Source organism: Mesoplodon bidens (genome assembly GCF_964165515.1).
Source record: "Mesoplodon bidens genome assembly, chromosome: 2".
Classification (NCBI taxonomy): domain Eukaryota; kingdom Metazoa; phylum Chordata; class Mammalia; order Artiodactyla; family Ziphiidae; genus Mesoplodon; species Mesoplodon bidens.
The window spans coordinates 118281038-118306795 of NC_138177.1; the positions used below are offsets into that span (position 1 = coordinate 118281038).

Sequence of the window (25758 nt, forward strand, 5' to 3'; positions counted from 1 at the left end):
AACTTTTTTGTAGTTGTTGTGGTACACGGGCCTCTCACTGCTGTGGCCTCTCCCGCTGCGGAGCACAGGCTCTGGACGTGCAGGCCCAGCGGCCATGGCTCACGGGCCCAGCCGCTCCACGGCGTGTGGGATCCTCCCGGACCGGGGCACGAAGCCGTGTCCCCTACATCGGCAGGCAGACTTTCAACCACTGCGCCACCAGGGAAGCCCCAGAATAACTTTTTAAACGTAAATATATTTAAAAAATTAAAACACCTAAGAATGCAATCTATACATATGAAAAAGTAAAACACTTATATGCATAACAAGTAGTAGCAACATCATTCATAAGCAGCAGTTAGTGTTTATTTTCCCCATATTTTGGTTTAACACCATAGTGGTAGTTTATTCTTTTTAGGGAAATTGCATATGGTACATATAGCATATTATGAGTAAGTTATAGAAGGCTGTGTAATTGGAAAATTAATTCCAAGTAACAATATTTCCTCTAAAAACACATTTATTATCAAACAAATTATTTTTAACTAGTGGACAATAAAATGTACCTATAATTTATTAAGTCCAAGATATATAGTCAACTTGCATAAAATTATATATGGCATTTTAAAAACAACCTATTTCTAAAATATCAGTAATTCAGGCCAATTGGGATTTCCACAGGAGATAAATTGCCATTAATATCCTTTTTATGAAGAAAAGGTCTGCCTTAAGAACATTACAACTATGTTATTAAGAAATGCTATAGCATACTTTAAAAATCAAAATGGTGAAATATATGTATTAGGATATCCTTTTATGGGTACCAGCCCTATAGCAGCATTTCATATGGTGACTTTAATCTAGTTAACCAGATTTCCAAGTGACTTGGGTTTTTATTTTCTAGAAATACGTATCACATGTATAGTTTCGTTAAGGATTTAAATTTCCATTATAAATGAGAACCTATCATACTGATAATGTAAAGATATAAGAAATAAAGTACTTGGATAACCTAGTACTTTATTAGAAATATATCTACTAACTCCACAGAAACAAGTTTTACATGTAAGCAAAATACTAAAATTTTCTGATTCGGGAGAAATGAAATAAAATACAGTGAATGGTTTTCTCTCCTTCTCTAACTGTAAAAATCCCTTTTGCCTTTTTATTTGACCCGTCTCTATTCATGCAATTTAATGAACCCTCGAAATAATTTACATGTCTTTATACAGAATTCACATCTACATCAGTAAATGGCCAGTCCTTTTATATTTTCAGTGCCTTATCAAAATATGGGTAACAAAGTTTTTCATTCTATGAGGCAGGAAGATGTTTCCTAAGTACTTCTTTGGATGATGAGGATATAGTATCTGGGAAGGACACCTCAAATTCTATTAGAAGGTCACCACGTTGCTCAGGATTTTTTGGAAACGGTAGCCCATATCCGATAATTCTTCGCCTCATTCCAGGTTTCACAATATCATTTATTGTCATAGGTATGGTTCTTCCATCCATTGTTGGCACATTAAATGAACAGCCACACAATGCCTAAAATGGACCAAATAAAATTAACAAACTTCAACACGTAAAAGTCTAATCAAAAATATTACCAGCTGTAAAGGACGATACCGCTAAGGCAAATTTTTAACCTCCAAAAGAATATCAATAATTATAAGACTTTTTCCACATTAGAAAGTCCCTTCAGGACACATATAATCAGACATTTTACAAAAGAAGGAAAGGAGAAGGGGAAGGAAAAGAAAAGGAAAAACGGAGGAAAGAATGTCTTTCACATTGCCCTGGAATGAAATGGATTGTTTGAGGCTGCTATTACAACATTCAAGATGCAGGGATGGAATGGGAGAAGAGAAGAGGGAGAAATTCAGGACTAGAAAGAATAAGATAGGAGCAACTACAAACTTCTCTGGAGGGAAAATGTTAGGACAAGAAATATACTAATTGTTTTAGTCAATAAATATTTACTGAGTACCTACTATATGCCATATATTCCTGTTAGAGGCTGAGCATATAGGGACCATGCACACAGACCCCACCTCAAGGAACGCACAAAGAATTCAGAAGCAAACTAGTAATTATAATACAGTATAAAGTTGGCACAGAAGTATGTGCAGAAGTCTTTTGTGAGAGAAAGGGCACCCAACCTACCCCCTTAGCTTCAGGGGGTAAGTTTGGGGTAAGCATTGGACCAGTAGCAGGTGTTGAGGTAGAGTGAGGAACAGCAGTGTTCCACAGAGTACAGCTCAGACAATGACACAGAGGTATACAAGATAATACATCAAGCTTAGGGAAATGCATATACATTGAGGGTTAGAAATCAGATTAAAAACAACCTTTTAAGATAAAGAGTTTAGACATTATGGTAGATGCTATGTGGAGTCATTTAAGAATTTTAAGCAGGGAACTGATATGGCCTTATTTGCAGGATTACAATCCAATTTGAGAAATAGTGCCTAAAAATAGAAATACGAACTAATGTATTAAAGCAGTACCCTCATAAATTATTTTGTCTTTTAATACTTTTTTTGTTATATAATTATTAACCCAAGTTAACAATTTTGGAAAAATCCTATACATGGACTAAGGTGATGAGATTACAGTGCATATCTCATAAACCATACCCGTAAAAAACAGAGTAGAGTTAATCCAGACTAGGCCTCATAGTATATAATTCACTTAAAATTGTGATTTGTTAGTATAAATAACTAAACTTAGAAAGTATAATCTTATCCATAAATGAGGTATAATAGTGGTACTACCTCAGAAGGTTCTTATGATAATTTTAAAAATAATGTGTAGTAAACATAAAATTAATGTTAGCTATTATTTAGATAAATGCCCTAAGATCACATGCATAATTCTGTTTGGTTTCAGAATCCTATGTCCTACCAACTTACCTCTCGTAAACTAATTCTAGCAGTATAAATTATATTTGATCCATCCCTTTTGAATTTTGGGTGATCTTTATCTTTAATGACAAAAACAATGTCTGCTGGAATACTAGTTGGTGTTTCATCTCCTTCCCTTGGAAAAGTAATTTTGGTACCTTCTTTCCACCCTTTTTTTATCTCGATAGTAAGAATTTTGTCCTCAGTTCTATAACTCCTTCCATCAGGGTTTAACCTTTTTCGAGAAATCTTCATCCGTTTGGTACAACCACTATATATTTCTTCAAGTGATACTCTAAGTTCATGAATAACTGGAGGATCTTGTTTGAGGCGGGAGGGCCCCACAGAATTCCTGTCTCTTGGATATCCATTCATGCTGAATCCAAAGGCGCTAAAAGGATCTCCATCTACTTCCATTTCATCAGAATCTCTACCACCACCCATCCGTCTTCCAAAGAAAATTTCAAAGGGGTTGGAACCTCCGAAAAATGCTGCAAATGTGGCATGAGGATCGCCATGAAAGGTGTACCGGAAGGTACCTCCTTGTCCATCAGTACCTCCTGCTCCTCCTTTCAACCCTAAATGAAGAGATAAGCATGATTAGAAAAATGCTTACAACTCTTGAACGTTAAACTTTCAACAACTGTATTACTAATAAACTTTGGCTAACTTAGGTTGCTATTTATTAATATTGGCCAGAAATGCCATTATAACTGAATACAGAACTGCTACATAACTTCCAATCATTCCACCCTAAGTTAACTTTTTATCTTTCAAATTCTTCTTCCAAACCCCATCTTTTTTTTTAAACTGTTTTTTTTAAACTTCATTGGGTTTTTTATTTATTTATTTATTTTATTTTTATTTATTTTTGGCTGCGTTGGGTCTTTGCTGCTGCAGGCGGGCCCTCTCTAGTTGCAGCGAGTGTGGGCTACTTTTCATTGCCATGGCTTCTCTTGTTGCGGAGCACAGGCTCCAGAGCGCAGGCTCAGTAGTTGTGGTGCACGGGCTTAGTTGCTCTGTGGCATGTGGGACCCTCCCGGACCAGGGCTCGAACCCGTGTCCCCTGCACTGGCTGGCGGATTCTTAACTGCTGAGCCACCAGGGAAGCCCCAAACCCCATCTTTAGTGATAATTTATTCCTGAGTCTTTGTTCCACAGGTAAAAAGAAAATAAATAAAAATCGGGAACCTCTTATCTCATAAGCTACTGGTTTGATAACCTAAAGTATATGAATTTTAAGTTTTTAAAAGATTTTTTTTTTTTTTGCGGTACGCAGGCCTCTCACTGTTGTGGCCTCTCCCGTTGTGGAGCACAGGCTCCGGACGCACAGGCCCAGCGGCCATGGCTCACAGGCCCAGCCGCTCCGTGGCATGTGGGATCTTCCCGGACCGGGGCACGAACCCGTGTCCCCTGCAACGGCAGGCGGACTCTCAACCACTGCGCCACCAGGGAAGCCCCAAACCCCATCTTTAATGATAATTTATTCCTGAGTCTTCGTTCCACAGGTAAAAAGAAAATAAATAAAAATCGGGAACCTCTTATCTCATAAGCTACTGGTTTGATAACCTAAAGTATATAAATTTAAGTTTTTAAAAGATGTCATTCAAGGGGTGGGGGAGGGAAGAATTGGGAATTCGGGATTAGCAGATGCAAACTAGTATATATAGGATGGAAAAACAAGGTCCTACTGTATAGCACAGGGAACTGTATTCAATATCCTGTGATAAGCCATAATGGAAAAGAATATAAAAAAGAATATATATATATATAACTGAATTACTTTGCTGTATAGCAGAAATTAACACATTGTAAATCAACTATACTTCAATAAAATAGAAAAATAATGATAAAAAATAAAAGATGTCAATTGAAAGGTCTTCAGTAATCAATGCAAAATACGTAACCTAAATCTTTGAGTACCATTATAATCAGTGAGCACAAATCAATAATATAAAATACCGTATTTATACTAACTATCTGTATTTCAGATCACCTTTCACTGTTTAAGAATTAAATAGAACTCATTTGTGGCAGAAAGGGAAAAAATTCTAATAACAGAAAACCCTATGAAAAAAAATTTTAGACACTAAAATTGTTATCCTATCCTAGATAACGAAATTCTTTATCTAGGCATACCATGTGATAGCATTAATTTCAACAGCATGTGAAAAGACTGAAATCATAAGCTGTGAACTCTTTTGACATGTAAGGCCTTTGGGATGGTTATTTCTGTCTATTATGGACAACCTGCTTCAGACCCCAAGATAGTGACCCTTTGATCCTCTTTTTTAAGCTCAACTAAGTAATAAGTAGCTCACAAGAGATTACATATTTGAAGTAGCATTTTCTACTACATAATGAAGCAAGATTCTACTAAAACCCACAGAACAACAGTATAGTGATCTTTTAAGGGATCAATACTGACAAGGATTTATATCATTACAGTATCAGCAAAGTTTCTGAATGAGCCTTATGGGCATTCCTGACCAAGGAAACAAGCAGGAAAAGAATACAAAAATTATGAAACTGTAAAAAAAAATTCAAGAGAATTAAACTAAGAGATTCCAATATATTCAAGCAGTGACCAACTTGAGGGCAAGAAATATATTTTCTTCATTTTTGCATTGCTCATGCATACAGGTCTGAAAATGACAGGCGCTCATGTTTATTTATTTATTTAAATTTATTTATTTATTTATTTTTGGCTGTGTTGGGTCTTCGTTTCTGTGCGAGGGCTTTCTCTAGTTGCGGCGAACGGGGGCCACTCTTCATCGGGTGCGCGGGCCTCTCACAATCGCGGCCTCTCTTGTTGTGGAGCACAGGCTCCAGATGCGCAGGCTCAGTAGTTGTGGCTCACGGGCCGGCCCAGTTGCTCCACGGCATGTGGGATCCTCCCAGACCAGGGCTCAAACCCGTGCCCCCCGCATTGGTAGGCAGACTCTCAACCACCGCGCCACCAGGGAAGCCCCGCTCATGTTTATTGAATAAAGGGAATGAACTAATTCTTAAAGTCTCCGAAAAGAAACTTTAAAATGTCTTTTGAGTGCCAAGATATTTCAGAAAAGGCAGAAGCAAAAACAATATAAAGTATAATCACACATACACATATATGAGAAATTTAATAATAAAAAATTCTACTGAAGTCACTCAGCATGATTTCACAGAGTTTTACGTGTCTTATTCTATTTGGCAACTTCCACTAAAAGGTATACATGTACTCTACTTCATCCAACAGTGTCAGCTGATTTTTAAATTTTTACCTTCATCCGTGAATAGAAATCTGGAGACACAAAAAGAAATCTAACAATTTGAAAATTGTCAGTATATGTATTGAATGATATATCCAAATAGCACTCAGGGATATGCCTTGTAGAATCAGAATGACAAGTACAAGCAGGACAAGAACTTTTAACACACAGCTCATCCAAAACTTCTTTTTATAAATTTTAGTGGTATAGTTATAACTCCAAATGTTAAAAAAAGCTAGTGGCAGATTTTTTTAAATGATATATATATATATCATATAACTCAAGGTCATTACCAATGTGATTAAACCAATGCTAAATTATTTCAATCACTTCATCTTTCATCCCACAAATAGAGTATAATACTTTAAGAGTTAGTAAAGTAAATTGAGTGAATTAGCCTGCTCAATCTAACCCTCTACAAGACAAAATCTAAATGTTTTGGACCTATAATGGATTCATGAAAAGAAAGAATAACATTTTAAGTTATTACACCATGGGTTTGGCTTTTCTCTAAAAGCCCTTCCTTCCTCTGCCAAAAATGGTAACTCAATCAGGATTACAGAGTCCCTGAGAAGATTCACACACAGTCTGAAGTGACGTTTATCAAAGCTAACAGCCAACAATGCAGCTTTGACACTAAACAGTCGACTACGTATCCTCTATGACTGAGAAAAATCCTACCAAAATTCGCACCAATACAACATGAATTATTATGCAAGTATCACTTGCATTGTCCGGCACTTGAATTGTAACAAGCCTGTCATCAACTACACAGTCAACTCTTTACTACATACATTCTGACTGCTCATGGAAAATTTTAATATTCAGCTAGATTCCCTCTGCTATCCAAATTTTTTTCTAGACACCATCATCACTCGTGTGAGCAAGAAATGCACCCCAGAGTCAACATTTACCTATGCTGTACCGACAGCTATTATTTAAAAAACAACCAATCAACCAATTTGCAATCCAGAAACAATTATGTGTCTGGGATACTATCCATAACAATGATATCCATTAGTTAGTTGATTAAAAGTTTATCAAAAGAAGCAGCATTAGGGCTTCCCTGGTGGCGCAGTGGTTGAGAGTCCGCCTGCCGATGCAGGGGACATGGGTTCGTGCCCCGGTCCGGGAAGATCCCATATGCCGCAGAGCGGCTGGGCCCATGAGCCATGGCTGCTGAGGCTGCGCGTCCAGAGCCCGTGCTCCGCAATGGGAGAGGCCACAGCAGTGAGAGGCCCGTGTACCGCAAAAAAACAAACAAACAAACAAAAAAAGAAGCAGCATTGGAGAATAATTAGGATTTCAAAAAAAAAATTATAGCACTTTAAAAACTTTCTTTAAGGAGATCTAATATGTAAAAACCCAGATTTATAAAAATACTTACAGAGTTAACTAGCATAATGAAATTCTTTAGACAGCTTTGATTCATAAAAATATAATTTACTCATTTTTAAAAATATATAGTAAATAAAAAGATTCAGTTGATTAACTATATAAAGAATAGAAGCTGCAAGCTAGTATAAAGATTAATATACTAAACACAAATTTGATCATATAAATACTACCTTTCAGTATTTAAGTTATTGAGTAAAACATAAACAATAAAAAAAGAAGGCATAAGGAAAAAGAAATGTTAGAAAACGAGACTACTATGAAAATGTGTTATTGAAAATCTTTTTTTTTTTTTAAGTCTTTTAATATAAACTTCTGTTGACATCATGGAACAATTCAGAACTAAACCTAAAACTTTAGGGGAGAGACTGGACCAAAATCCAATTTTCAATTTCTGTAGTTCTATGTTTTTTGTTTCAAATGATTCAACTATGGAGAAACGTCTCCATATGGAAAAATAGTTTTATTTATTACATACAATGAAATTAACCCATTGTAAATATACAGTAGTTTTAGTGAAGTTGTAGAATTGTGCAACCATCACTACAATCCAGTTATAAAACATTTCCATCAACCCAAAGAGTTCTTTCATTTCTATTCGTAGTTAACCCCTGCTCCCACCTCTAGCCCTAGGCAACCACTGATCTGCTATCTTTCTCTATAAATCTTCCTTATCCATGCATTTCATACAAATGGAGTCACAGAATATGCAGTCATTTACATCTGACTTTTTTAGCATAGTTCATGAGGTTATTCCATTTAGTAACATGTTTCATTAAATCAGTCCTTTTAATTGCTAAGTAGTATTTGTGTGTGTGTGTATATATACATATACAACACACTTTATCCATTCACTAAAAGATGATACTTTCGGATTTTTTCATTTGGAGCCATCACAAATGGTGCTGCTGTGAACACTCACGTACATGTCTTTCTATGGACCTACATTTTCATTTCTCTTTTACAGATTCCTAGGAGTGGAAATGCTGGGTCATATGATAATTTCAAAACATCTCTATTTTTATCCAACCTTTAAAAAACCCAGAATTTAAAATTGTAGATATTAGAGGGGCTTCCCTGGTGGCTCACTGGTTAGGAGTCCGCCTGCCAACGCAGGGGACACGGGTTCAATCCCTGGTCCGGGAATATCCCACATGCCGCGGAGCAACTAAGCCCGTGTGCCACAAATACTGAGCCTGTGATCTGGAGCCCACGAGCCACAACCACTGAGCCCATGCGCCACAACTACTGAAGCCCGCACGCCTAGAGCTCGTGCTCCGCAACAAGAGAAGCCACCGCAGTGAGAAGCCTGAGCACTGCAACAAAGAGTAGCCCCTCCTCGCCGTAACTAGAGAAAGCCCGTGAGCAGCAACAAAGACCCAACACAACCAAATCAATCAATCAATCAATCAATAAAATTAAAAAAAAACCCACAACCAAGTAGATATAAAAAAATTAAAAAAAATAAAATTGTGGATATTAGAGATTTTCAAAACACAAATATACTGTGGGATCACTGGTTCTGTTAGGTCCTAAATATATAAATTAGCATGTTCAACTCATACAATTCTCAGTTCACGGTTCCTTATTTCCACAGTCTCAGGCCTTGCAAAAGAAAGCAATAATTGGGGGAAAAAAGTATATCAGGTAAATTAGTAATGGCCCCACAGTCCTAAAATTATTGTTATGTTACTTCTAGAGAAACACATAGGGCTGTGGAACCAGGCCTGCAGGCACAAACAGATCAATGACAGGCAAAGACACAAAAATATTTTCCCACATTTTAACAGTATACGTAATGAGGTATTTTAAATAAAGGATAACTAAATATAATACTTTTCTGTAAAGGAAGATAATTTCTAAAACATAATCGAATAACTTTCATTTAACTGTATTTTAAAGTAACATAACTAGAGAATGATATTTCTGAATAATATATTTCAATGCTTTAAAAAACTTATTCTTCCCTTACTATTACCTCTATTGCTTATATCAATTACCTGAGTCAAGAACAAAAAAAAGATTTGGGGTACACAGATGATCCTGTTTTAGTTTTTTTTTTAATTCACTCACTGATGATGCTCAGTAAAAATCAAACTGGAGAAATATCACCCAAGAAAAACACTATTAAGAGGTAATATTAAGCCAAGAAAAATGTATCATTTGGTGACTTGAAAATTCTGCAAATATCCTTAGTAAACACTGAATCTTATGGTTTAGTTATAGACAGATTTGAGCTATTTGTGAGATGGGGATTAAATCAGTGGATATTTGCTTTTTCATGGGAATTTATTGTATTACTCCATGTTTGTAGATTTCTTTACAAAATTACAAAATAACTTCTTCAGAAAGAGTAGTATATGGTTAGTAGTATCTCAGAATCCTGCTTAGGTTTTGAGAAGAACCAAATCATAGTATTTTGAGTAGTATGGCCATAAGGAACCAATAGGATAACTGCCCACTATTTGCTTTTTTCAGTAATTACTTTGTAAGAACCTGACACTGCAGGTCCTCATCACACCAAAACTGGCAGCAGAAACTGCAATTTGGGGCAACTCAGATCAAAAACAAACAACAACAACAAAAAACCCTCTGCACAATCACCCTGCTTATCTAAATTTAACTCAAAATAAGCAGTCACTACTTCACTATACTTTAGGATATATTTCTAATTAGGAAAATTTAACATTAAATGCAATTAAGGAAGCAAAAAAAACCGAAAAAAGTTTTCATAACTGCAATGATTTTAAAAAGAACATCTGGGGAGAAAAATTAGTAATAAAACAACTTAGTCCTGATATAAAACGCTGAAAATCCCAGAACCTGTAGAAATTAAAGTGTTTTGTTAAATTAGCAATTTAAAATAGTCTTACTTTATAGCTACATTTATATGGAGATGATGGACAAACACTTTAAAATCCAGAATAATAAAAGGATAATCTTCAATTATTCCCATTTACTGTATTCAACTAGTTTCTGATCTCACAATCCAAGAAACAAAACTGTGGCAGGGAGAGGAAAGGGAAGTTATCATGCCTTCCTCTATACCTAGATAGTAAAATTTTAAAAGAAATAATGTTACCTTAAAGTAAATCAATAATTGTTCTAACTAGGTGGCCATTTTAGGTCAAAAAATTGTATTTCTGAGATCTCATTTTCTTGGCACACAATTACTGTTTACAATTAAGCTAAAAACTTGTTCTGGTATTTTATGACATCAGGAAAATTCTTTCCTCTCCAGGCAGAATGCCAAAAACAACTACAGCTAAATGCCTGGGCCTTCGGCTTCTCAGAGAGACAATTCTGTCCTGTTTAATTTAAACTAGCTTTGCCATAAGAAAGGCAAAAAACTTCTTTTGTTTTCGTGAATAAAATATAAACTACCCAGAATTTGAACTGCCAATCTTAAGATTTTAAATGACTAAAGAATCTTTATTGGTTCTGACAGAAAATTCATTAGAAAATAAAACAGGTTGCATAAGACTTTTGACACAATTTCTTAATGAGTATGGGAATTTAAGGTTTCTTTTCAAATATAATGTTAACATTATAAATCTAATGGTAGAATATACATATTACAAAATGTCAAGATCCAAAAAAAGGCAAACAAATACATTTCATTTATAGCTATGTAACATTCATTCATATGATCAGAGATGAAATCTTGTTTTCATCCATTATTTGCCTTTCTACTTTTGAAATGTCAAAGAATTTAATTTAATAACCAGAAGGCTGAGAGAGAAAAAAGAGAGACAGAGCTGGAGAAACAGAAAGATGTACACTGAATACTTACCTTCCTCCCCAAACTGATCATATATTTCTCTCTTTTTAGGATCACTCAATACTTCATAAGCTTCTGCGACCTCTTTAAATTTTTCCTCTGCCTGAGGAGATTTGTTCTTGTCCGGATGAAATCTGAGGGCTTGTTTTCGGTAAGCTTTTTTAATATCTTCATCTGAAGCTCCTTTTTCAATTCCCAAAATGCAATAATAGTCTTTCCCCATTTCGAATGCCTTGAAATGAACTTAGATTCCCTTTGTGAAAGAAAACAGCGTCCCCAGTCTTAGCAATACAATGATTCTAAGAAAAATAAACCAAGCTGGGTATTTTAAAAGTTAAAGCAAATCAGCAATTCAGCTTCGCTGTCTTAAGGCAGCAAGCAGACAGTGTCTCTGTATTTAATTCCTTCCCCAACAGCTCACTTACAGATAAATATACACTACACAGGAGACGGCCTCCTTCTAGATCCTCCCATTTTCACTACGTGTCTCTGTACTTTCTAGAACAGCAAATGCTACAGGACGTCACTTCCCCAGCTGCCTCTAGTCAAAGTATTGAGCTAGGTTTTCTCCTCCTCCACGATTAACTATTCATTTTCCTTCTGGCTCTACCATTTTTATGTCCTTTTTAAGAGGCCAAGTGGATTAAGAAACCTATATTTCAGCACAGAATGTCCTAACTACACATTTATTTACTCCATTCTAGGTAAAAAAGCAACAATAAAATCATTATAGCCATTAAGTATCTTACCATTAAAATAAGTTAAAGTTATTATACAAATAAAAATACTTATTTTAGGTATATTAATTTCAACTTTAAGTTATTCAAATGTAAGATATACAATACTAAAATATGGTTTGTTTAAATTAAAACTGTCAAATAATTTGTGTCATTTTCAAAATTCCTAGGGTCTATCAATCAGAAATGCCAGGAATTTGGCATTGTAAAATTCTACATATCATAAATAGCAAAAGCAAGGTTTTAAAGTCAGTAAAGGACTTAAATATGACTTTAGCTGATGATTTTAACTTTTTTTTTGTAGTATACAAGAGTTAATAGTTCAGGCAAACTAATAACTTCTGAAAGCTTCATATCTGATTTTAGTTACTTCAACTAAAACAGAATGAGATCTGCCCTCCCCACTCCTAGGGTCACTATTTAAAGAATTTTTGTTCTGCTTCAGGAAAGATAGGAGAAAGTATCAGGTTACAGATGGTAAAAACTCATGTTTCTTTTAAGACTTTAACTGGATCAGCTTAAAATCTGGATATGCTATTTATGAGGCATAATATGAGAGATATTTTTTCTTTTAAAAACACATTTTCCCGGGCTTCCCTGGTGGCCCTGTGGTTGAGAGTCCACCTGCCGATGCAGGGGACACGGGTTCGTGCCCCGGCCCGGGAGGATCCCACATGCTGCGGAGCAGCTGGGCCCGTGAGCCATGGCCGCTGAGCCTGCGCGTCCGGAGCCTGTGCTCCGCAACGGGAGAGGCTACAACAGTGAGAGGCCCGCGTACCGCAAAAAAAAAAAAAAAAACCCTGAAAGTATATAACTAGTCATTCAACTGATACCATCTTCACCTTCTACTTTGGCTTTATTCACAGACAATAAAAAAGTAAGTTTTATTTCTTCAATTCACAAATCATTTCTCACTTTACAATAAAATTAGTACAGAGAAAGACAGTAAGCCTTCTAGAGTCTCAGAAGAAATTACTATTAAAATTTAGATCATCACTGCAATACTTGAATACAAATGATTTCTAATAGTTTACCGATGTTCCTGCTGAAAACTTTTTCTGTTAATATTTAGTTCTTAACTCGGTACATTCAGAACTGAAATTTCTCATTTAGTATTAATATTAGTAAATTATGACTTCCATTCCCTGATACTTCTTATCCAAGAATAAGCCAACTGAGGCTCTTTTATACCTTGTTAACAGTGCTTGAGATATTTGAATAGTGGTTATAAAATCTGCTAAGGTGCATCAGGGAATATTGACAGTGTAGTAGGTAAAAGCATAGACATTGGAGACAAACTGCCTGTATTAGAATCCTGGCAACACCACTTACTAGTTGTGTGGCCTTGGACTTAACCGTTCTGTGCCTCAGTTTCCTTATCTGTCCAATGGGATTAACATTAATACCTACTTTGCAGGGCTGTTATGAGGATTAAATGAGATAAATGTGTGATGCACTTAAATGTGGATAGTGCAGTCCATGCAAGTGTTAGCTACTGTAATGATAACAATGATTTCATCATATGAACTAGAAGAATTTTTTCCTGGAAAAATGATTACTATACCGTATGTATAACAAAATGCCCTTATTTACAAGCACACACATCCACTCACAGAAAAGCTATCCAACTAAGAAGAATTGGCTTTTTCCAAATATTCCGGTTATTTTCTACTTACTCATATTGACTCTCTGTTAAATTTAGAATCATTAAGACATCCTATAGGTAGCATCCATTGTATTCAAATGCAGTGTATTTCAAATACCATAACCAAGACAGTGTGGTATTGGTGAAAGAACAATAGATCAGGAAAGGCAAAAAGGTCAATAAAACAGAATAGGGAGCCCAGAAATAGATTCATATAAGTATAGTTAACTGATCTTTGACAAAGGAATGAAGGCAATATAATAGAGAAAAAAATGTTCCAAATAGTGTTTGAACAACTGGACATCCACTTGCAAAGAAATGAATCTAGATACAGACTTTATACCCTTCACAAAAATTAACTCAAAATGGATCACAGACATAAATGTAAAATGCAAATGATAAAACTCCTAGCACATAGGAAAAAATCTAGATGACCTTGGGTTTGGCAGTTTTTAAAATATGATACCAAAGGAACAATTCATGAAAGAAACAATTCATAAGCTGGATTTCATTAAAATAACAATTTTCTGTTGACAAAGACACTGTCAAAAGAATGAAAAGGCAAGCCACAGACTGGAAGAAAATATTTCAAAAGACATATCTGGTAAAGGACTGTTATCCAAAATACATAAAGAACTCCTAAAACTCAACAATAAGAAAACAAACAACTCAGTTAAAAAATGGGTTAACATTTGGGCTTCCCTGGTGGCGCAGTGGTTGAGAGCCTGCCTGCCGATGCAGGGGACACGGGTTCGTGTCCCCGGTCCGGGAAGATCCCACATGCCGCGGAGCGGCTGGGCCCGTGAGCCATGGCCGCTGAGCCTGCGCATCCGGAGCCTGTGCTCCGCAACGGGAGAGGCCACAACAGTGAGAGGCCCGCGTACCACAAAAAAAAAAAAAATATATATATATATATATATATATGGGTTAATATTTTTTAGACCTTAACAGACACCTCACCAAAAAAGATATACAGATGGCAAATAAGCATATGAAAAGATGCTCCATAATGTATATCATCAGGGAAATCCATATTAAAACAATAAGATACCATAACACACTTACTAGAATGGCCAAAATCCAGAACACTGGCAATACCAAATGCTGGCGTAGAACAACAGGAACTCTCTTTCATTGATGACAGGAATGTCTTCCACTTTGGAAGACAGTTTGGTGATTTCTTACAAAAAATACATCCATCATGTGGTCTGGTAATCGTGCTTCTTGGTATTTACACAAAGGAGTTGAAAACCAATATCCACACAAAAACCTGCACATGAATGTTTATAGCAGCTTTATTCATAATTGCCAAAACTTGGAAGCAACCAAGATGTCCTTCAGTAGGTGAATAGATAAACTGTGGTAAAATCCCATTCAGGCAATGGAACACTATTCAGCACTAAACAAAAATGAGTTTAAAAAATAATAAATTTAAAAACAATAAAAAGAAATGAGCTATCAAGCCATATAGAAACATGGAGGAAACTTAAACGCATATTACTAAGTGAAAGAAGCCAGTCTGAAAAGGCTACATATTATGGAACATTTTGGAAAAGGCAAAACTATGGAGACAATAAAAAGATCAGTGTTTGCCAGGGGTTAGTGGGAAGGGAAGGATAAATAGGTGGAGTACAGAGGATTTTAAGGTAGTGAAACTACTCAGTATAATACTGAATGGTAGGCAAATGTCATTATATATTTGTCCAAACCCATAGAATGTACAACACCAAGAGTGAAACCTAATGTAAATTACGGACTCTGGGTGATAATAATGTATCAGTATAAGTTCATCTTTCCATCTAGTGAGAGATGTTGATAATGGGGGGGGCTATGCATGTGTAGAAGCAGGAGGTTTATGGGAAATCTTTGTACCTTCCACTCAGTTGTGCTGTGAACATAAAACTGATCGAAAAAATAAAGCCTATTTGTCAATTTAAAAATAAATGGATAAAAAGTTGTGCTTATATTTAAAAAATATATATCTTTGATTTGAGAGTCAGAAAATCCCTCCAGCCTTGATTTCTGTTGCTGCCTCATATACCTCAATCATACTACATTACTTGAAAGATGCCTAGGGAAAACTATTATCACTGAATCTTCAATTCCTACTAGTGGACTAGCATAAAGGGGCTACAAATGTCTAAAGTATAAGTTAAATAATAAATAAAGACCTGAGAATTTCCATGCTTGGTTCCTAATCTCAGCTCTGCCATTTAGTAGGTAATTTAGGCAAATCATTTAATTTCTTTGAATTCCTATCTCACAAATGTTATTGTGAGAATCAAATAATACATGCATGAAATTTAGTGCATGAAAGCACTAAAATTTATATAATGACATATACATATAAGTTGTTTTCATTATTTTAAGCTATACAAACTATTCTGCCACCACTTGGAGGTCTATTGACCAATCATCTCTCTTTACTGAGGAAATTTTACTTGGTATAAAGCATTAGAGTAACTACCAGAATCACCCCCAAAGGACTCAGGCATCCTCTAAGATCATGCCCCTTGCCATGTTCCCTTTTCAGACCTTTATCACTGAATTTTAGTCTCTTAGTATTAAAAAAATAACTGTGGGGCTTCCCTGGTGGCGCAGTGGTTGAGAGTCCGCCTGCCGATGCAGGGGACACGGGTTCGTGCCCCGGTCCGGAAAGATCCCACATGCCGCGGAGCAGCTGGCCCTGTGAGCCATGGCCACTGAGCCTGTGCGTCCGGAGCCTGTGCTCCGCAACGGGAGAGGCCACAACAGTGAGAGGCCCGCGTACCGCAAAAATAAATAAATAAGTAAATAACTGTGCTATGTCTTCTCTGTAATAATAAGTTATATATTAGTTTACAGTTTATCAAACACTTCCGTATGCTTTCTCATATGTAATCTATATATATGCACACACATCTGATATTGAAAGTAGTGATAAGATTTCAAAGAGCTTTTCAATGGCTAGCAATTTAATAGTGAGTTAAGATAGTTTTTGTTAAATTTTTTTCTTTAATTTACTTATTTATTTTTTGGCTGTGTTGGGTCTTTGTTGCAGAGTGCAGGCTTTCTCTAGTTGCAGCAAGCGGGGGCTACTCTTCGTTGCGGTGTGTGGGCTTCTCATTGTGGTGGCTTCTCTTGTTGTGGAGCACAGGCTCTAGGCACACGTACTTGAGTAGTTGTGGCACGCGAGTGCAGTAGTTATGGCTCATGGGCTCTAGAGCTCAGGCTCAGTAGTTGCGGCGCACGGGCTTAGCTGCTCCGCGGCATGTGGACCAGGGGTTGAACCTGTGTCCCCTGCACTGGCAGGCAGATTCTTAACCATTGCACCACCAGGGAAGCCCGAGTTAAGATATTTTAAACAATACTTAAATAGACATTGTTCCAATATTAACATAAGGAGTACTACTAGGCTGGTGCCCTAATATTTGGCCTGCGTTTTAGATAATACCTAAATAATTACATATAATTACATATAATCAAACTATGGCCATCTAATAATAGAATATATTTTACCTCTACATTTTATACTTTCCTAAAACTCCTTCCAGCACTGAGGAATCATTATCATAGATTTCTTATAGCAAATTGCTTGACTGCTAGTTTGGAACTTAGATTCTATATTCTCTTTCCTGTGGAAAGGCTTCAAATTTTGAGCATAAGTTATAAAACCTAAAAATTTTGTCATGGTTACAAATGCAACTTTAACTTTAGGGAAAAAAATTAAAAAATTTTGAAAAGATTCATTTCTTACTCCATCCACGTTACAAAACAGAAAAAGCAAACTTAAAAGGCAAGTGTCTTTACGTCATTAAATGCCATCTACTTAAACTGTTCTGGAAACCCTGTCTTTTTTCTTAACTATAAATGTCTTTCTTTGGGTAATTACAGTAATTTGGACTTGAATTTGGAATTAGGCAGTCAATAATAGCACGTGAGTGCCCATTTTATAGTATCTGATGGGTTCTACAAAACTTGTTTTAAAAGATGGCTATGACCATAGGGAACATTCTCCATTAATAAAGTATCTCAATCATTCAGCAAATGTTTACTGAGTGCATACTATGTGCTATAAACTAGACAGAAAACATCCTTGCTCTCATTCAACTCATATTCTGGTGGGAGAAGACAACCAATAAACAAGTTAAATAAGAAATAATAAAATTTCAGATAATTTGAAGTACCTTAAAGAAAAATTTTAAATGTTGCTAAGACAGAGATGGAAAGTGGCTACTTTAGCCAGGGTGGTCAGGGAAGCCCTCTCTTTTTAGCTCCCTTTTAAAAATTATACTAAAAATTTGGCACTAGGGTAGGTAGTTACTTTGGCTAGAGGAAAAGAAGAAAGTCTGGGTATCATACTTTAAAAAATATAATGCTTTCAGAAAAGCAAATGGGCCAGTAAGGAGTTCTTAATGACCTCTTTGATTCTATTATCAAGAAGAGATGTATTCAGCTCTCATCATTTTTTCCATTTATTCCCATTCCCCATGTACAAATCTGTACATATCCCTTCAAATATACAGCTGACAATCAAATTAGTTTGATACAAAGACAGTAAACAATTAAAGGCCAAATAGGTGTTGTGTAACTATTATAGGAGTAAAGGGACCATTGAGGCAGAGAGGAAAGAGCATCAAACTTGGAATGAGGATTTGGTTCCAGTATTCTTAGTTTTGCTACTCAGCATTTATACAAAATTCTGGAAAAATCAGGCATTATTCCCTTATTCTCCACAATGAATAACATCATCCACCTCATTAGATTGACATATAGAATGAGACAATATGGAAAGGGCTTTACGAAAAGTAAAATACTATACAAATGTTAATTATATGCTCATTTTGGGCAGAGTGGTGGGGATGGGAAAGGTTTCAGAAAAAAAAAATGTGAGGATCTTGAAAGATTGATACAATTTAGAAAGAGAGGAAGGGGGAGGGTTTGTGATTTGGACCAAGAACTCAAAGCCCAGAAGCAAAAACAGCAAAAAGAATGGTCAGATTAAATCGTATGATTTAGGAAGGCTCACTGTAGGAAGCTGACAGATAAAAGTTATGGTCAGATTGCTGAAAGTTTTGAATGTCATTTTTTTACTTAATGACTGTTCGTTCATGTTCTTCAAAAAGTGCTAATTTGTTAGGTCTTTGAAATAAACTTTATTCAAAAGCTTGCTTCATTTCTTAAGTGTCAATTTACTTTGAAGCTAGTGAAATTACTTTTTTAGTTGTCTTAGTAAGCTAGTGAAATTAATTCTCTTATTAAGGTAAAAAATTTCACTAATATTTGTAAGCTTCCAAGAGCACCAGTAAAAGATGTCAAACTAACCTAAAAAGTTGATAGGAAGAGCTTTATCAATCATAATTCGCCTTGGAATACTGTCTATACTGCCTAAATTTCCCAGTACTTTAATCACTATAGTTATATTAGTAATTCCCAAGTTTTCAAGTTTTGATTCTGTGTCATTGCTTTTTTTTTTCTTGTGCCAGTCTTCTAACTCTGTGTATTTTATTTTTATTTTTATTTATTTAATTATTTAAAATTTTTGGTGTACTTCAGATTTATTTATTTATTTATTTAAGGCTGCGTTGGGTCTTCGTTGCTGCACACGGGCTTCCTCTAGTTGTGGTGAGCGGGGGCTACTCTTTGTTGCGGTGCACAGGCTTTTCACTGCAGTGGCTTCTCTTGTTGCGGAGCACAGGCTCTAGGTGTGCAGGCTTCAGTAGTTGTGGCACGCAGGCTCAGTAGTTGTGGCACACAGGCTTAGCTGCTCCACGGCATGTGGGATCTTCCCAGACCAGGGCTTGAACCTGTGTCCCCTGCATTGGTAGGTGGATTCTTAACCACTGAACCACCAGGGAAGTCCTTCACTGCTTGATTTTACAATACTTTTCCTGGCACAAAGCACTATAATAGAATTTACACATTCAATTTGACCAACTTAACAGTATTTACCAAGAAAAAGATTTAAAATAATATTAAAACAAATTTTTAAAGTACACGCCTTTAAAAAAAGTAAGTAAAATAAAACTGCTTTAATCATTTTATAAAAAATACTAGAGTTATCTGGAGATACTCATGCATAAGAAATATTTTCTCCTTTTTAAAAAAGCATTTCCTTTTTGGGGAGTGTAGAACTGATTTTATTCCGTGGTGATATTAAAAAGTTTCCTAATAAAATAGCCCAATAACAACTTGCCCTTCTTTCTAACTCTCTTTTATAAGAAGTCACTGAAAAGCTTACCACAGGACTAATGAATATACAGTGAGCTAATGTCATACTTTCCTAACGTTTTAGAATTAAAGTGTTCTGGGACTTCCCTGGTGGTCCAGTGGTTGGGACTCCGCACTTCTACTGCAGGGGGTGTGGGTTCAATCCCTGTTGGGGGAACTGGGATCCTGCATGCCGCGCAGGGTGCCCCCCACCAAATTTTTTTTAATTAAAAAAAAAAGAATTAAAGTGTTCTGTACAATATTTTTCAATATTGAATCAGAAAGCCAAAAGAAACTATAGAGTTTCTAGGTCACCTTAAATGGGTGTTGTAAATTGATATTTGATTATGTTGAAAGATCACATAACTTAGAGCAGTGCTGTCCAGCAGCGAGCTACAAATAAAGTGAGCTACAAATGCAAGCCACATATGTTACTGAAACATTTTTATAATCCACATTTTAATAAAAGAAACATGAAATTTTAATAATGTATATATTTAACTCAATAAATCTAAGATATCATACACTGCAACATGTAGTCAATAAAAAATTATCAAGAAGATATATTTTACAATTCTTTTTTTGTACTAAGTCTTCAGAATCCAGTGTGAATTTTACACTTACACAACATCTCAGTTCAGACAGCCACATTTCAGGCACTTACCTTCATGTGGCTAGTGACTACTGTATTAGACAGTGTAGATCTAGAGGTTCCTTCCAATTCCCAGTGCTATGATCCAACTTTTCAGGAACCTTAACCTATAAACTTAAGTATATCACACATACACATCTCTGACATGAACATTTAGGGAAAACAGAATCTTAACAGATGAATATTAAAGAAAAGTTCATTTCTGGGAATTCCCTGCTGGTCCAGTAGTTCAGACTCCACGCTTAGGTAACTAAGATCCCACAAGACACGCTGCATGGCCAAAAATAAAATAAAATTTTAAAAAAGTTCATTTTTACTCATAAAATAGTATTCCAGTGCTGACTTCAGCTGTACATATAATTGGCATAGTACCGAGAAGATTAGTATGGCCCCTGCCCAAGGATAACATGCAAATTCGTGAAGCATTTTATATTTTTAAAAAAGACAGAGGGAATTCCCTGGCAGTCCAGTGGTTAGGGCTCCAAGCTCTCACTGCTGAGGGCCCAGGTTCAATCTCTGGTTGGGGAAGTAGGATCCCACAAGTTGCGGGGCGTAGCTAAAAAAAAAAAGATAAATATGTGAGGTGATGGATGTGTCAATTAGAGGGGAGAAGTCCTTTCACAATGTACACATATATCAAAATTTCACAATGTATACTTTAAATATCTTACAATATTGTCAATTATATCTCAGTAAAGTTGAAAAACAAAACATCCCATTTTTCATCTGCAAAAAAAGGACTTTTTGTGAGGACTTTTTCAAAGTAATACTTTACTTTTAGGGTAAAGTAGTGGGGATGGTTCTATTTACACATGCTCACTCAATAAATGCTTTCACAGTGTTGAAAGTAAAAGCAACACTGGGAAATGAGGAATTTATGCGATTTTCACTTTATTCTTTTCTAAAGTTTCTCCTCTCACAAGTAACTAGGGAAGGCATCAGAATCACCTGGAAAACTTAACTGGCTGGCCAGAGAGGAGAGCACTCTGTGGCCAAAGTGAAACCAACAGCTTCTCAGGGTAAGACAAGTAGTAGAGGGGAAAAAAATGATTGATTGTAGCCCAGAGGTAAAGCAGGAAAGGAGAGGATAAGCTGCTGTTTCGCCAAACTGTTCGGCTCTTAGGCAAGACTGCAATAAACTGATTATCTCGCAAGTCTGTTTAGCTCTCCAACTGTTTACAACTCAATAATATAATTTATTTATTTATTTATTTTGGTCGTGCTGCACGGCATGCGGAACTTCCCCAACCAGGGATCGAACCATGCCCCCTGGAAGTCTTAACCACTGGACCACCAGGGAAGTCCCTAAAATGATTTATTTTAAATTTAAATCAGTACCTAACCTTAAGTATAAAATATCTTTATAATATGTTGCACCTGTGAAGGCATAAATAATTAAACCTCTGCTACAGTGGAGACTAAAATATGATACAAAGACTTTATTGCTACCTACCAAATATTAAGTATTAGGACATGTATAAAATAAGCCAACCTGTTGTATAGTTAGTATCCACCAATTGCTATAAAATTAGGCCATCGACTGCCTAACTCCAAATACAATGAGCCCAAAGTACTGTAATTGCTTAAAGGAGGACATTTATAGGTAAAAGAAAAAGCAGGATTTCAAGAATAACTTAATTTTAACTGGATGGGTTTTAATGTTTGAGTTTTTAATATTTTAAAATATAGCCTTTTTATTATTAGGCTAAATCAGCAAGTAAAGGCAACAGTTACTGAGATCAAAACAGTCTAAGTCATGAACCCTTCCCATACAATATAAACATAAAATAGTACCTATTGTCTATTGCTGCTTTCCCCATACAGTGGCAGAGTTGAGTAGTTGTAGCAGAGACTGTGTGGCCCACAAAGCCTAAAAATTTTATTGTTTGGCCCTTAAGAGAAAATGTTTGCCAACCCCTGCTTTATACAAATTATCCTTTAACTGGAGCGAGAGGGCAGGCTAAAGCAGCAGTGAACACAATAAAATTTTGTTATATCTAGCAAATTAAAAAAAAAAACAGTTTTCACTGTAAACACTTAAGCTTATAAAACATCAGCCTGGCTGATGGTAAAATAAAACTTGTAAACTAAAATCCTCAACCTGGGCATGTTCACTAAGGGGAATATATTAGAAAACTTAGGGTAGTGAAGTGAGATGTTTATCAAAACAGGGGCATGCTGTCTCAGTATCTCCATTTTTTTTTTTTTTTTGCTGTACGCCGGGCCTCTCACTGTTGTGGCCTCTCCCGTTGCGGAGCGCAGGCTCAGTGGCCACGGCTCACGGGCCTAGCTGCTCCGCGGCATGTGGGATCTTCCCGGACCGGGGCACGAACCCGTGTCCCCTGCATCGGCAGGCGGACTCTCAACCACTGTGCCACCAGGGAAGCCCAGCATCTCCATTTTTGATGAGACCTAAACCCCCCCACACCCCTTAGTGTGACACTAATGGACACTCAAGTTTGGAAACTACTGATTTAGACACAACTCAGAGTTTTTATTAGCTTGAGAGAAAACAATTTGCTTTCCTCTTAAATCAAAAGGATAAATTTTGTAAATGGGGGGTAAAAAGGGTTTCAATTTTTATTTTAACTACAATTTTAGAAAACCACATACTGCAAATGTAAAGAATGTAAAGAACAGATCTTAGTACCTTGTAGGAATCTAGACGGTCATTCCAATTAAAATTAGTCTTGCTTTTTTATTGCCATTGCAAAGATAGAAAAACACAGTGCTCAGAGTGTAGCTGGAACATTGGCACCCCATATATGTTAATAGAATAAAAGTCTCCATATCAATATAGTGATTAATATTAATGCCATTGAGCTGAGTCATGCAGTTTGTAAATTATATTTGCCTATCCCCAATTTCTCATTTGAATCTAATAGAACTAATCATACCTCTACATTGTTCAGCTTGACCATCTAACTCATCACTCCTGGCCATAAATGACTTTGGCTGGTTCCCAAAGTCAAATTTATCCTGTCTCATTATTTAACATATTTATATTCTATAAAGTTACGTGAATGCTGAATTAGCAAATATTGAATCATTGCCCCTGAGGGAAATGCTGGGTTAAGTCAACTCATGAACACATAACCTTGTTTCCCGTGTATTTCTGTAATGAAGACACTTTATTATAACACTGAACTCACGGTCAAATAGTAGTGTAACTCCTACCTGAATGAAGCTTATCTAACACATGTATTTCCTCCATAAGGCACATCACAGACTTCTTGTGCTTAGGAACGTCAGACAGCACTTCAGCACCACATTCAAACATCCCTTTAAACAGTAAAATCACCAAAAAAAAAAAGGCAGGAAAATGCAAAAAATGCAAAAATGCACTAAATAGACTACAAAGACTTGTTAATGAGAGCTGATATAAGAAGGCTAAGCACTGCCTTGTTGGATATCAGCTGGGAACATAAGACAAATTTTTTTTGCTGCTCTGCTCATGCACATGCAAATGGCCAATAAAGCACCCTGATTTCAGGGTTACAAATAAATTTTAGTGAGTGGGCAAATCTGAAAGTAAAGAACTGGTGAATATGAAGGATCAACTGTATGATGATGTACTACTACTGATAATCTAAATTAATTATGATCATTTAAAATATTATTTTTAAGCAACAGCAAAATGAAAACTACACAGTCACCCAAAGTAATGTCTTTAAAGTAATATTTCTTTGGTATGTATAAATTGAGTGGGGTGTGTTTGTATGTGTGTATTTCCCTCTTCCCCACTCCATACTCAGCTTAGTACTACTTGGAGACTCAGTCTCTAACTGGGCAAATCTGATCCCAACTTGGGTTAGGTTCCGCTGACCACAAGTTCCCACATTTTTCTCGGTATCTCTACCACTTATCACAACTACATAACCATCTGTTTTCTTATGCCCTACTCACTGGGTTGTAGCCTCCCTACAACCCAGTTTTTTGTTTTTTGGGGTTTTTTCTTTTTTTAGAACATTTTCCTAGTATAAGGCCTTGTTATACATTGCTGTTCAATTAACTTTTACTGAGCGAATAATTCAATGAAATGAGAAATTACAAGGACCTAAAGTATGATGACTATGATATAAAAAGACAAATGGGCAAATTTAATAGAGGTAGAATACATACAATTTGCCAACCAACTTTATGTGGGGGATTTGGAAGAATTTTAGATTGTCCTGGTTTCTTCTTCTTCTTCGTTTTTTTGGGTTTTTTTTTTTTTTGCGGTACGCGGGCCTCTCACCGCTGTGGCCTCTCCCGGTGCGAAGCACAGGCTCCGGACCCGCAGGCTCAGCGGCCATGGCCCACGGACCCAGCCGCCCCGCGGCACGTGGGATCTTCCCGGATCGGGGCACGTACCCACGTCCCCTGAATTGGCAGGCGGACTCTCAACCACTGCGCCACCAGGGAAGCCCCTTCATTTTTTTTTTTTTTTTGGCCATGTGGCTTGCGAGATCTTCCCCGACCAGGGACTGAACCCAGGCCACATCAGTGAAAGCCTGGAATCCTAACCATTAGGCCAAAGGTATGCAGAGTTGTGCTACTAATTAAAGTATAGAATATAGGAAGAGTACATTTGAAGAAAAGATGAGTTCCATTTAGTTTCCTATAACCTCTTCACCTATGCTACTTCTTTATTTTTTTAAAAAAATATTTATTTGGTTGTGCCGGGTCTTAGTTGTGGCATGCGAACTCTTAACTGTGACATGCATGTGGGATCTAGTTCCTTGACCAGGGATCAAACCCGGGCCCCTTGCACTGGGAGTGCGGAGTCTTAACCAATGTGCCACCAAGGAAGACCCTATGCTACTTCTATACTTGGAAAATTTTACTGCTTGATAAAACTGCATTCCTAATTACTACCTGTGTTGGAATAACTTGTTCCAACTATAATGTAAGATCACACAGGGCAAGGTTTATTTACTTTTTGACTCCTAAAAACCTAGCACAACAATATCAATTGAATTGAATGTGGATGAAGATGTCCAGGAGACAGTTGGATATTCTAAACTGGGGTTTAGGAAAGAAGTCTTAGCTGGAGATAAAGATTTAGAAAAGATCATAACACAGGTGTTATTTTAAAGGGTAGAAGAATAATTTTTAAAAGAATCAAAGACAGAACTTTGGGATACCAGCATTTAGGGGGCACGTCAATCAAGAGGAAAAAATGAAAAACACTAAGAAGGAACAATCAGAGATCAACCAGGTGAGAATGGTATGGCAGACACT

The 25758-nt window shown here is 36.4% G+C and overlaps 1 protein-coding gene across 1 annotated transcript; it reads right to left on the reverse strand.

Annotated features, from left to right (window-relative positions):
* Positions 1-323: 323 nt before the first annotated feature.
* Positions 324-11794, reverse strand: DNAJB4 (DnaJ heat shock protein family (Hsp40) member B4). The gene is made up of 3 exons (XM_081224111.1): positions 11325-11794; positions 2895-3463; positions 324-1527 (listed from the first exon to the last, which is right to left on the reverse strand). Exons 1-3 carry the CDS (start codon positions 11533-11535, stop codon positions 1294-1296), a joined length of 1014 nt encoding a protein of 337 aa, XP_081080237.1. The 5' UTR covers positions 11536-11794; the 3' UTR covers positions 324-1293.
* Positions 11795-25758: the final 13964 nt, after the last annotated feature.